The following is a 14,545-nucleotide window of genomic DNA, read 5'->3' as shown; positions in this document are numbered from 1 at the left end:
AGTCTTTTAGTCAGTCCAACTGAACTAAAAGTGTGTGAAGTGTGCTCCCACACTCACACACTCATCATACACATAGTCTTTCATATTCATAGCTTAGACTGTATACACCAGGCATCCTTAATTATACTCTAAGTAGAATCCCATCTTACCATTTTCCTTCTTTATACTTGTGTACACATCCTGCTCATAATCATAAGTTCAGAACTTGTTCATATAAAACCTATTCCTACATTCATACACATTAGTTCATAGACATAACATTTCATTAGTAACCTTAGCAAGATGATGAAATAATAGCATTTTATTTGCCATGAAAGATCTAAATAGTTACACTCCCCCCACTTAATCTTCAGTTGTCCTCAATTGAAAAGCATCTTCATAAGTGGTAATGAGGTGAGGGTAATCAATTAAATCAGTCTTATCCATCCATTTCACATCCAAGGTCGTGTAATTCTTAAAGTTAACCAAATACTTGTGTTGTATTTGGCCTCCCTTAAGCTTGCAATCCTTGTGAAACACAATTTGTTCCGGGTGAATAAGTTCTTCAAGCTCATCCACTTCCAGTGGATCCTCCATACTTGGCTCGGTTGGCATAGGCCCCTCGTAAAGTCGCAAAAGACTTACATGAAATGCGTTATGGATCTTCCAATGGGAGGGTAATCCCAAACGGAAAGATACATCATTGATCTTCTCAATAATCTGAAAAGGTCCATAATGGCGATTTGCAAGCTTAATCGCTTTGCCCTCTTTGCCTAGTTGCTTGCGTAATCGTGCCTTTTCAAACTTAAGAAGAACCCATTGTCCTTCCTTGAGATCTAAAGGACGACGTTTCTTATCAGCTGCTTTCTTGTGCTTTTCTTGTGTCCTTGAGATAGCTCTTTTGACCTGTTCATAAGCGGTATCTAAATCCCTTACATATTCATCCATAGCAAAGATTTTATCGTTTGTGCGTAGAATAGGGGGAAGTAGAACCTTTCCATAAATTACCTCAAAAGGTGCCTTACCTGTAGAAGAATGCACCGTATTGTTGTAGGCGAATTCGACTAGAGGAAGGCACTTTTCCCAACTGGTGCGTTGATCGAAAACATAACACTTGAGTAAATCAAGCACTGTTGAGTTGGCTATCTCGCTCTAGGCATCCATTTGAGGATGATACGCCGAAGAAAATTTTAATTGTGTTCCCATATTTTCAAAATGTGCTCTCCAAAAGAGACTTGTCGTACGGGGATCACGATCACCAATAATTGATGTAGGCAGCCCATGATGTTTGAAAATATGTGCAAGAAAAAGTTTCGCCATATGATCAGGTTTGATCATTTTTCTTATTGGCAAAAAGTGAGCTTGCTTGCTAAATCTATCGATGATTGTCCATATTGCATCATTCCCATATTGAGTTCGTGGAAGATCGGTGATGAAATCCATCGCTATGCTTTCCCATGGGGCATCGGGAATTGGAAGGGGTTGCAATAATCCAGGTGGCTTATGACGATCATACTTTACCTTTTGGAAAATCATACATTCTTGGACATATTTTTCAATATCGGCCCACATGCTTGGCCAATAAAAGTACCGTTCAAGTGCTTGAGTGGTAGACATAATGCCACGATGTCCTGCATATGGAGAAGCATGAGTTTCATCCATCACCTTTTGTCATAGAGGTAGTGCTACACATATAACTTGGTGATGATATAAGTAACCATCCTTAAGAGAATATGAAGACACCAATTTGCCTTGATTCAAATCAGCCCATATCGCTTTGAAATCATTATCATATGCATAAAGTGAAGGTAAAGCTGAAAATTCATCATGATGAATAGTGGAAACCGCATTTACCTTCGGTCTTCGAGACAAAGCATCTGCAATCACATTCTTGTGGCGTGGCATATGCATAACTTGAAAGTGAAACATAGAGAGAAAATTTGCCCACCGATATTCTTTCTCAGATAATTTTCTTTGTGTAAGAAAATATCTCAAACTTTGGTGATCGGTTTTTATGACAAAATCCGCTCCTAGAAGAAAGTGCTTCCAAATGGAAAGTGCATGAATTATCGCCATAAGTTCTTTTTCATAAATCGATGCATGCAACTCCGCATCATGTAGGCGTTGACTTTCGAATGCCACCGCATGGCCTTCTTGATTCAAAACCGCTCCTACACATTCCCCTGAAGCGTCACAAAGCACTTCAAAAGGTTTGTGTAAATCTGGTACAATCAAAACGGGTTCTTGACTTATCTTATCCTTTAGGGTTTGAAAAGCATTGCGTTGCGTTTCACCCCATTGGAATCGTACTTTCTTCTTCGTTAACTCATAAAGAGGGGATGCTATGTGTGCAAAATGCCGCACAAAGCATCTATAATATGAACATAAGCCTAGAAAACTTCGCACATCATGTACGGTTTTCAATTCGGGCCATTCCACTATGGCTTTGATTTTCACAGGATCCATTCGTATCATAATATGGGAGACAATGTGTCCCAAATAGTGAATTTCTTCCAAGAAGAACTCACTCTTCTTTGCATTGACGCAAAGCTTGTGGTTTCTTAATTCGTTGAAGCCCATTCGTAAGTGCTCTTTGTGTTCTTCCTCTGATTTGGAAAACACTAGCACATCGTCAAAGAAGACTCCCGTAAAGGATCTATAAGGTTGAAAGATCCTATTCATCATAAGGTTGAATGTGGCTAGAGCATTAGTTAGCCCAAAGGGCATAACTAAGAATTCATATAAACCAAAAGAGGTTCGAAAGGCTGTCTTATGCACATCTTGTTGTGCCATGCGTATTTGATGGTACCCACTCTTCAAGTCAAGGCAACTGAAGATGGTTGCATCTCTTAACTTATCAAGAATATCATCAATTCTTGGAATAGGAAAACAGTTTTTAATCATTATCTTATTCAAAGAGCGATAATCTATACACATGCGAAATGTGCCATCTTTCTTATGAACAAAGAAGACAGGTGAACAATAAGGCGAAGAGCTTGGCCTTATTTGTCCCTCGTGCAACAAGTCCTTCACTTGATTCCCCGAATCGATATATGTGATCGATGCCAATTTCAATCACCAATGGAGTCTGGACTTGACAGCGACCACGGTCCAGTGGACTGTGGAGTCTACATCCATTCATCGGGAGCCAGGACAGCTTTATAATTTGTTTGTTTTTACTGTCCCAATCAATACATGTGATGTCACTCCATATTCTGCGTCGAGACTGACCTCTATCTGCACGCGCTCAAACGTACATTAGCGATTCGGGAATCGGGACTTGGGAGTCTGGAAAGCTTTTTCTGATCAGCGAATCTTGCAAGTGCGTCCGTGCGACTGTGATTGCTCTGCAGGGCAGACAGCTTGCTACAGGCGCCCTCGCTGAGGCTAGTTGAGTACGTCCGTTGCGACTAACCAAGTCAAAGATGGGACTCGGGACTGCATCTCCAATCTCCAGATCGTTCCACGTGGAAGCCCGTGAGTGATGGGACTCAGGACCACACCTCCAGAGTCCCATGTTTCAACACCCTTTCGACATCTCGATTCTCTATCCATGCATGTGGACGGCTAACTTTTTCCACGTGATCGATCGAAGCATGCACGCCGTGACGACAGTGATTGCGCACTTCAAAACTGTCGTGGATGAGAGATGTGATGATGTCACTCCATATTCTGCGTCGAGACAGATCCAGGGTTCGGGAAGCTTGTTGAAGTATTGAGAGTTTTAGTTATATATTTAAAATTTTATATAGAAAAACTTGCTAAAATGTAGGAATTACTTGCTAATTGGGGGAATCGGGTCTCGGGATGAAAAGGTTTTAAAGCTAGCTCATAAAAAAATATTTCCCGAATCCTGGACAGACCACCAACTGCACGCGCTCAAACAGCGACTAGGGTCCATACATCGGGATTCGGGCTTTGCTGCAGGTGCGTCCGTTGACTGTGCATCCATTTACCGGGAGTCAGGACAGCTTTATTTGTTGTTAATGCATTATGCCCGAATCAATACAAGTGATGTCACTCCAAATTCTACGTCGAGTTAGACGACCATCGCCACGCGCTCAAACAGCGACCAGGGACGCTCCCAGCACACCCTTATACAGGATGATTTTGTACAACTTTATGATCTAATTTAATTTTTAACGCTTTGAAAAAAAAAAAAAAAAAAACAGCGACCAGGGACGCCATACATCGGGATTCCGGAATCAAGAAAGCTTATTTGTTCTTATAAGCTATCAGTTCATCGCTGCAGGTGCATCCGTGTGACTGTGACTGTTCTGCAGGGCAGACAGTTGGCTACAGGCGCGCTCGCTGAGGCTAGCTGAGTACGTACGTTGCGAGTAACGGAGTCGGAGATGGGACTCGGGACTGCATCTCCAATCTCCTCCAGATCGTTCCACGCGGAAGCCCGTGAGCGCTGGGAGTCGGGACCACACCTCCAGAGTCCCATGTTTCAACACCCTTTCGACATCTTTGATTCTTTATCCATGCATCGGGACAACTTACTTTTTCCACGTCATACACCCTTTCGACATCTTTGATTCTTTATCCATGCATCGGGACAACTTACTTTTTCCACGTCATCGATCGACGCATGCGCGCCGTGACGACGGTGATTGCGCGCTTCACAAATTGGGATGGATGATGGGCGGGCCATGGCACTGCTCGAAAGTTCCAGCCTCCACGCGAGGGTTGATTTTTTATGGCCGTTTTACCCGTTCTTTACAGGTGGAGGTGGAACTTTGGAAGATTAACCCAACCGTCAAAAAATACAGTAAATTGCATGGAAGGGGAAGGCTCACTAAAAATCCTTTGGGCTCGAGTGAGTGGGGCGGTGCCGTGGTACACCTTCATAGTGGGGAGTAATTGCCCCTTGCTTGGCGAAGCCATCGTCATCTTCCCTCACCTCTCTCTTTGTGGCTTCCATCTCTACTCCGCTAAGCTCTCTCCCCTTCCTCCCCTGCCAGGGGGGCCACCTCCATGGCACTTGAGGATATAGTTAGGTGTCATGGAGGAAGGTCCCCACCATGGGGTTCCTCTGCTCCATTCTCGCTTGCTCTCAATGGGAACCCCTCACCAGCAGTTGTGGGGTCTGAGGTCACTGGCCCTTCTGGCAAAAGGGCCTACGCTACTAGAGGCGTCGGGGCCAAAACTGTTCTTATGTCAACTGGTGCTAGTGGTCTCCAAATTGCTCTCCTCGGCTCATTGATAACCAAGCTTAGAGGAGCCGGAGGCGCAGGGACTACTAGGGTTAATGGGTCTGCTAGTGATTTTGGAATTGTGGGTGCTGGTGCTATTGGCGGGGTTGGGGGTTCAAGCTATCCTCTCCCTACGATGCTAGGCCCGTCGACAATGAACGCGGGTGCTGTTGGAGGCGCTGGGCTAGTGGTGTTGTTGGGGCAACAACTACTGTTGGTGACGGTGGTACAAGTGTTCTCCAACCAACGATCCCACGATCATCGACGCTTAAGGTACGTTGTGGGTGCTGGTGCTATTGGCGGGGTTGGGGGTTCAAGCTATCCTCTCCCTACGATGCTAGGCCCGTCGACAACGAACGCGGGTGCTGTTGGAGGCGCTGGGCTAGTGGTGTTGTTGGGGCAACAACTACTGTTGGTGACGGTGGTACAAGTGTTCTCCAACCAACGATCCCACGATCATCGACGCTTAAGGTACGTTGTGGGTGCTGGTGCTATTGGCGGGGTTGGGGGTTCAAGCTATCCTCTCCCTACGATGCTAGGCCCGTCGACAACGAACGCGGGTGCTGTTGGAGGCGCTGGGCTAGTGGTGTTGTTGGGGCAACAACTACTGTTGGTGACGGTGGTACAAGTGTTCTCCAACCAACGATCCCACGATCATCGACGCTTAAGGTACGTCCTACCTATGTGCAGACTCTGAATGGGTTCTCACCCCTCTTTGAAGATAATGTAGTTAGGGCTTTCCAGGCTCCCCCTTTGCATAATGTGAAGGGTGGGGGAGGATCTGTTGTTCCTAGGGTTAATGTCTCAACCTCCTATCTTGGAGGAATAATGGACAAGAACAAGATCCCTGAGGGGACTCCTCGGCCCCCCTCTGCTTTTTTTGATGGGTCTTCTCAGCATGCACAGGTTCCTCTTGATAGCAACTTTGGGCCCCTTCTCCAGGACAAGCAGGGCAGGATCTTCTGCAATATTGAAGCGTTCAATTCTTGGCAAGCTAAACTTGAGGCAAGGGCCATAGTGGGCAACTGTTTTGGGCCCTGCCCACCAGTCGATTTGTTGAGAAATTGGGGTAATTACAAAGGCATTCAAATCTCTCATGTGCAATATCTGCCTAATGGATATTTCTTGTTTATGTTTGAGGATCCCCAGCAGGCCCAATCTGTCCTGGGGCAAGGGACTTGGCTGCTCAAGAACACCCCTCTCATCTTGCAGCCTTGGTCCAAGGCATTCAACCCTAGGGGCACTAGATCCTCCCTCATCCCAGTTAGGGTGAATTTCTTTGAAATGCCCATTCAATTATGTCCCTGGCTTAAGGAGCTAGGGAGCCAGCTAGGCACTGTTACAAGGCATAAGCCTGTCCCGATAATCAACCCAAAATGGGAGCCATAGCTTTTGATAGAAATTGATACCTCAAAAGTTCTTAAAGAAGAAATCTTAATGTATGATTTGGAGGACAACATGATCCACACTCAGAAGGTTTTGTATAAGAATCTACCTAATGCTTGTCTTCACTGTCTCAAACAGGGTCACCTAATCAAAGACTATCCTGCACTTTCTAAAAAAACAATGGATGAACATGGTTTTCAAAATACAAAAAAAAATATGGGGGTAAGATCAGGGGTAACAAGGGCAACAAGAAACCTAACATGCATAACAACATGAATAGATTCTCTCCTTTGCTTGTGGAAGTTCAAGACCCTTTTGAAAACGTTAACAGCAATTAGGGATATCCCACTTCTTAGCCTCCTGAAGGAGGTGGAGAAGCGGGGGACATACTATGGAAAACAATGTTGACCAGTTTAATTCGATTTCTGATGACCAGGATAACCCTTCTCTTGAGATCCCAGAATCCCCTTCTAAGCTTAGTTCCTCAAGAAAAGAAGAAGAAATGATTCTTGAATCTCAGTTGGATAGTTTTACTGAGAGAGTTGAAGCTTATGACCAATGTAGAAGAGAGTTATTGGTCTCACAGAAATCTCTTGCGATCATAATGACCCAAGCAGAGGAAGAAGCCCTCCCTATGGGTAAATCCAAAAGGAAAAAAGAAAAGAATCTGGAGGCTAATAAAGCCTCTGTATAGTTCTCTAAGCCCCCTAAATCCTCAAAAAAATCCTCATGATTGACCAAATAACCTGTATGTCCTTTAATACTAACGGCCTCACTGACCCCTCCAGGGTTGTAGCGGTCAAAAAGTGGATGCTTGATAATGGCTTTGTATTTGACTTCATCTCTCTATAGGAAATTAAGTGTGCAAGAGCAACGCTAGACTTCAATCTCTAAAGACTGAGCACTAGGCACACCTGGGATAGCTCTACTCACGAACCAGGTAAAGGAGGTACAGTAATTGGTGTTGTCATTTCATTGAGCAACAATATTTTAGAAGTTGTTACCGCCAAGTCGTAGGTGTGTGTTAAGTTGGGTGGAGAGTACAATTTCTCCATCATTTATGTTTATGCCCCTTGCTGCCATAGAGACATGGCGCGTGTCTGGTAGGAGCTTGCTAACTTGTCTACTAACTACATTCTATGTGGTGATTTTAATATGGTTGAGTTCTCTGAAGACAGATACCAGAAAAAAGAGTATGTTTTGAATGACCATGAGGAGATTGAGTGGTCTAATATGGTAGTTGAAATGAATCTCACTAATGTCTCTCAGTACATTGGGCCTTCTTGGACCAATAAACAGACTGGAGATGACCTTAGATCTGCCAAACTGAACAAATTCTACATGTCCGACCCTTTGCTGGACAGATGTCCTGGTATTGTGTAAAATCAATAGATCCATGCAGATCTCTGACCACTCCCATGTGCTGTTCAAAGCTAAATCCATTAAAGATTACCAGACGAGTGGCTGGTTTCATGCCGACCCAGTGTTCTTTGAGTATCCGGAAGTCAGAAAGGCTATTTTCAGCATTATCTAGGATAGCTTTAGCGCCAACTCCTCTCCCTCTAAGGCTTGGGCCCAAGCTGTCAGTGTGATTCAAGTCAGGCTGGCCCAATTTATGAAGAGAGCTAAAGAGTTAAGAAGCGCTAGAAGAGACTCCTTGGATAAAGCTATCAAACACTTAATTGATAACCCCCAATTGGACCCATTTGGTTCCAATCTTAGAGACCTTAAGAACCAGGCTAAGAGTGAAGAGCTCCTGGCCATTGAGCAATGCATCAAGTACACCAGGGACTTTTGGGCTCGAAAGATAGATACACCTAGGAAAGAGATGTTTAAGCTCCTAAAAAAGAAGAATGTTAGAGAAATAGTTCCTCCTCTTAAGGACGACCAGGAAAGGTGACAAAAAAAATCTGGAATATGTCCATAACTTTTTCTCTAACATCTTTGCTAAAGATATAGTCAGGAATGACACTATCACAAGCAACAGGACTTATATTTCTAAAATTAGAGAGAAAGTTGTTTGTAGTAGTTTAAAACAGTAGCTAGACTCTCTTATTATCCCTAGTGAGATAATGGAAGCTATAAAGGGCTTAGTCAACGCTAAAATTCCTGGCCCTGATGGTTTGCCTAATGAGTTTTTGAAATTGTTTAATGAGCTGCTGTGGCCTTTTCTGATTCAGATATGGAAAGAAACCATGCACTACAGTAGCCTGCGTGCTTCTATTAGCTCTGGGGTCATTAGACTCATCCATAAGAGAAGGGACAAGTCCAACCTTAACAACTAGAGTCCTATTACTTGTCTAAATTCTATATACAAGATATTTGCTTTGGTTTTGGCTAAAAGGCTTGCTGCTCATTTGGACACTCTGATTGTGAAGGAGCAGCAGGGCTTCATTAAAGGCCGCTTTATCCTTGATGCCATCATTGCTATGTCGGAAGGCATGGAATATGTTAATGAAAATCAGCTTGATATGCTCTTTTTCAAGATAGACTTTGACAAAGCTTATGATAGAGTTGAATGGGAGTTTATCCTTCAGTCTCTTCAGGACATGGGAATGGGTAAAACTTTCACTAAGTATGTGCACTACCTATTCGGGAATGCGAGAACCTTTGTTGCCCTTAATGGCAACCTCTCTCCTGCTATCACCCTCAAGAGGTCCATTAGGCAAGGGTGTCCTCTAGCTCCCCTTCTCTTTGTGATAGTTGCTGATGCCCTTGGCTGGCTTGTGTAGGATGCTATAGCCTCTGGTCTTATCAGGGGTATCCATCTTCCCAACAAAGATAAAGACCTGTGTCTTCATCAGTTTGCATATGATACTAACTCTTTCATCCATAACGACCCTCAATCTATTAAGGCCTTTTTTGACTACTTGGACAGATTCTGCTTTGCGAGTGGGTCAATGATCAACCATGGGAAAACGGGGGTCTAGTCCTCCACTAATTCTATCCCCGAGCACATACTGTTAACTAGTTGTAAATCTCTCCATTCTAGGAGCATTTTTAGGCTGCTTGGGATCCCTATGGGATTTGGAGTGTCTCTTAAGGATAGGTGGCTATGGGTCATGGAGAAATTTAGAAGTAAAATGCTGAGATGGAAGGGCTATCAACCCAACCTCACTGCTAGGCTCTTTGATTTGAATCATTTTATTATGCCGGCTGTCATCTATTTTCTGTCCTGCTGGCGACCCCCCCAATCTCATCTTAAAATGCTTAATCCCCTTATCTCACATTTTTTATAGGGAGGAGGAGAGGAAGCTAGGAAGATTCCTAAAGTTTCTTTGAAGGTTTGCATGCTACCGAAGTCCCTAGGAGGTCTTGGGTTGATGGACCCTAAGATTATGGCAAACAAGATGGCAACTAAGTGGATTCACAAGTGCCTGAACAACACTGATTATTGGGCCATCCTCCTTAAAAGGTTTTGCCATAAATTTCAGCTTAGGGATCTCAAATCCTGGGCTGGGTTCAATTGCTATGAAATCTTTCTCTCTAAGAGACAGTTTATATACAAAGGTTCTAGGCTTATTAAGAGCACCTGGGCTGCATGGGAACACTATAGAGAAACCTTGCATGTGAAGCCCAACCTGAAGCCTATTAATAGTCTTATGGCTTAGGAATTATTATGGATTGGTCTTTTGGGACCAACTCTCAATAGAGAAAACCTTATCAAAGCTCACAGACTCTGGAAGAGTGGTTTTTGCAGTTGGCTCGACTTGGCTTCCCACAACCAATGGGATGTAAGTAAATTTTTGTCTACCCCCTTTCATTGCAAGATGCTTTTGCTCGACAAAGTGGATGCTGCTGCTCAAAATGTGCTAGGGCCTCCTATAAATGGTAAATTTGATATCTCTAAGGTATGTTGTGGATCTATAGGTATGAATTTCCTCCCCCTCTCTTCTTTGTACAAACACAACCTTGAGTTATTTAAAAAATTGAACATCAAATGGGGAATAAATTGGACTGCTAATGAATGAGTGTATAGATTCAAAGTCATATGGGGTTTGTCCCTTAGCCTGAAAAAAGCTTCTTTATTGTGGTTGATTGCTCATCAAGCTGTTTGGACCAGGGCCAGAGTGGCTAAATGCGGTAAAGGGGAGGGGGTCTGCCCTAGGTGCAACAACGGTCTTGAAGACATTAAACATCTAATCTTTGAATGCCCTGCAAACTTGATATACTTTGATTTTTTGAAAAAATGTTTTAAGGACCTCAAACACACCAGGTTTAATGCTAAAGAGATCCTTCTTGGGGAATGTGTGAACCTTGACATTCTTTTATGGCATAATCTTTGAAGTAGCTTATTGTTTAATATATGGAGAGAGAGGAACTCTGGTATGTTCAATGGTAGGAGTACCAGTCATGTATGCTCTTTCATGACTAATGCTAAGCTCATTGCTTTGCAGGCTAGGCAAAATATTCAAGATGCTTCTATTGAAGGGCAAACCCTTTATCAGCTGATGCAAAATACTAGATGGCAAGCAAAAATATCAAAGATCTACTCCCCTCTTAGAAGTCTAATGATTGAAGGCATCCTACAAGTTGCTAGAAACTCCGACCCGTCTCCTATGGGTGCTACATAGCACTATAGTCACTCTGTAACATGAGGTCACTTCCCTTTTTTGTGAGGCTCCTACATTTTGTGGCCCGTAATTTAACCGACAGATGTCTTGGATCCAAGCCTTCTCCCACAGCGAGAAAATATAGTGGATTACATGGCCTCTTCTGTTCGCTCTCTTTTGTCTATCCTCAAGTTGCTTCTGTAATTGCCTTCTTTCTGACAAAAGGGATCTGATGTACATCTTTTCTTCTTTTTTTAATCTAAATTTCTTGTTCTGATCAAAAAAATAATTCCCAAAAAAAAAAAAGTGAACTTTAGAGGAAACATGGGGAAGGAAACAAAACAAGAGTACCTATATTCTTCAAGATCGACTTTGAAATGGCCTATGACAAAATAAGTTGGAAATACATCATAGAATCTTTGAAACAAATGGGGTGTGGAGAGGAGTTTTGCATCATGGTAAAAACACTTCTGAGGAATGCAACAACAAGGATTAATGTGAATGAAGACTTGACAAGCTCTTTTAAACTATATCGATCAATCAGGCAAGGCTGCCCCCTTGCCCCTTCACTATATGCTATAGCCTCAAATGGACTAACTTGGCTAGTCTGTGATAAAATGGAACAGGGCAAGATAAAAGGGATCAAAATAGATGAAAACTTGCAAGTATGCTTAGAGCTCTTCGCGGATGACACGAATGCTTTGATAACCAACGAAGAAGAGAGCATCAAGGAATTCTGAAAGTGTCTCAACATCTTTTGTAAAGCATCTAGATCAATAATTAACCATAGGAAAATGGGGATCATTTGTAAGAGAAATGGACCCTTGTAATGGATTAATGAGACCGGATGCAAAAGATATCAAGAAGGAGAGATCTTCAGACTACTTGGTATTTCAATGGGATACAAAGTGTCTCTACAAGAAAGATGGAAATGGGTAATGAACAAAATTGAAGTCAAGATGGGTAGGTGGTAGAAAAGAAAACTAAACCTTGCTGGCAGAGGAATGATTTTAAACCACTACATTGTACCATTAGTAGTATATTATCTCAGTTGTTGGAGACCGTCAAATGCACAAATAAAGGAATTTGTGGCAATGTGTAGGAACTTTCTTTAGGGGGGGGGACCCCTAGATTAGAAAGGTAGTCAAGGTGAAATGGGAGCACTACACTATCTCCCAATAGGAGGTTGGTATGTGCATTATCAACATTCAGGAGAGCTGGTAGATAGAATGGTAGCCAAGTGGGTTGTGAGGGGTCTACAAAATCCTCAAGAAATTTGGGCAATACTACTATTCAGGAATATGGAAAAACTTACCCTCAAAGGCCAACCTAAGTGGATCAAACCTCCTTTTATCACAATCTGGGCTAGCAAATATGATATTGTGCCCAAAGGGTCCCCACTGTCCTACTCCATATGAAAGAGTTGGTCAAAGATGAAAAAGAATGTGATTCCCTCTGCAATCTATAGAAGAGTTTGGGGACACATGAAAGAGATTCCATTTGGTGGCCGACATTGATTGGTCTACCGATAGAGCAAACACAGGAAGAAGAGGCTTTGAAGCTCCATAGGAAGGGAGTGAAATCATGGCAAGACATTTGGGATATAGATCTACAATATTGGAAGTTGAGAGCAACACTCATTGCAGACTACAATGTGTCTGACCACCACATAAATCTAATATGATGAAGAATCGACCAATGGGACAGAGATGACTTGTGGCTAATGACAATAACCCAACAAACACAGATTGATGCATTCATGTGGAAGGGGGCTAATTTGATATGGCCTATTCCTAAGGGCATGGACAACATTGCAATACATGTTGTGCTCAACCACATATGGAAAACTTCAAAAGATAGATATCAATGGAAAGGCATGTTGCAAAGATTGTGGAGTAAAAATATAGAGTCAAAGAAGTCTTGCCTAGTGTGGCTTACAGCATACAAAGCAGTCTAGACCAACAAGAAGGCACTCAAAGTAAATAAAGGGAATGGGCTCTGTCAGAGATGCAAAAAAGAAGAGGACAACATCCACATTTTCTTTCAATGTGAATGTATAGTCCTTGCTCTGGATCATATCAAGAAGCTCATACAAAGTGAAGGAAGAACGCCTTGGTCATACAAAAGCCTACTTATTGGTGAATCAATCGGTTGCTCAAATGGCTTCTGGACGATGATTAGAGTAGAAATCTTGTGGTGACTGTGGCTCGCAAGGCTGCATGCCATTTATGGAGGGCTCAAAGAAGATTTTGGGATGCTCAAAGATAAACTAATAAAAGGAAGGGAAGGATACTACTTCCAAACAACTGCAAAACTAGAAACCGAAATCGAGAAACTATCTATCAAAAGTCAAAATGCTGAAGAATCTATAGAGCTAGTAAGCCTAAGTAGAAAAAAACAATGTCTAACCTCAAGCGACTTGAGTTTGATACTCAAATTTCAGTATTTGTAAGGAGATGTGGGTGTAAGATCTCTCTTGTATCTGGTTGCATCAGATTTTTTAAATACAAATGCCATGTAATTTTTTTAAAAAAAATTTGTGGTTTCATGTTTCAACTTTCAAGTCCCTTTCTGCATCATTATCCATACATGTGAGGATAGTTTATTTTTTCCACCTCATCAATGCACATGTGCTATGACTCATGAGTCCTGAGGAGGGTGTGAAAGTTCCACATTTTTTGTGGCTGTTTTACCCATCAATGGACGGTGGACTAGAGTCTTTTATCCGTTCTTTGTAGCTAAAAAATAATCTACCCTTAGAAAGAAACTTTAAACTACATGAGAAGGGGTAATCTTGATTCCCACAAAAAATCCATAGCTTTTGCAAATATATACAGCTCGAAAAAAAAGTTTTCCAAAAGCTTGGCAAACAAATTTTGGTAGATATCTTTTATGGAGCTAGCTCCAAATCCTTCTCATCCCTCAATGAAGAAAGTCTTATATTTTAGCTAAGTTTCTCTATATAAAATTTAAAAATATAACTAAATTTCTCAATATATGAATAAGTTTAATTTCCTTCTCCTTGAAATCTAAACCAGCTTTTTATGGAGATCAACAAGTTTTTGGTTAAATAAAGCTTAACTTTTCCTTAACCTTGTTACCAAACCTTTAAAAACAAAAAATTAGTGGTAATTTGACCAAATTTAGAGGTTTTGGTGAAGAACTACACTAAGTCTCTAGATTTTTTTTTCTTGAAAGCAACAAAAATTATATTAGGAAGAAGAAATTACATACAAGGAGCCCTTGGGAAGGGAAAGGGTGGTCCCACTTCAAAAATCAAGCCAAGTAGCTTGTTATACATCTGAACTAAGTAGAGTCATGTGCATTAAGCACTAAGGCTATTCATTTGTACCAATGGATAACTTTCTAAATCTCTTTCACACTAAGGAGGGGAGCATCACCAACATGATTGCAAAGCTCCTTTAGACA

At 42.1% G+C, this 14,545-nt stretch overlaps 1 protein-coding gene across 1 annotated transcript; it reads right to left on the bottom strand.

Annotated features, from left to right (window-relative positions):
* Nucleotides 1–342: 342 nt before the first annotated feature.
* Nucleotides 343–927, bottom strand: LOC148039364 (uncharacterized). Its single transcript, XM_087675339.1, has one exon. The coding sequence runs from the start codon at nucleotides 925–927 to the stop codon at nucleotides 343–345; it is 585 nt and encodes a 194-aa protein (XP_087531465.1).
* Nucleotides 928–14,545: the final 13,618 nt, after the last annotated feature.

The sequence above is a fragment of the Lygodium microphyllum genome, chromosome 3, assembly GCF_053477565.2.
Source record: "Lygodium microphyllum isolate KBCC chromosome 3, Lygodium_microphyllum_v1.1.10, whole genome shotgun sequence".
Taxonomy (NCBI): domain Eukaryota; kingdom Viridiplantae; phylum Streptophyta; class Polypodiopsida; order Schizaeales; family Lygodiaceae; genus Lygodium; species Lygodium microphyllum.
Note: the sequence above shows the minus strand (reverse complement) of the source record. Positions and strands in the feature narration are given on the sequence as shown.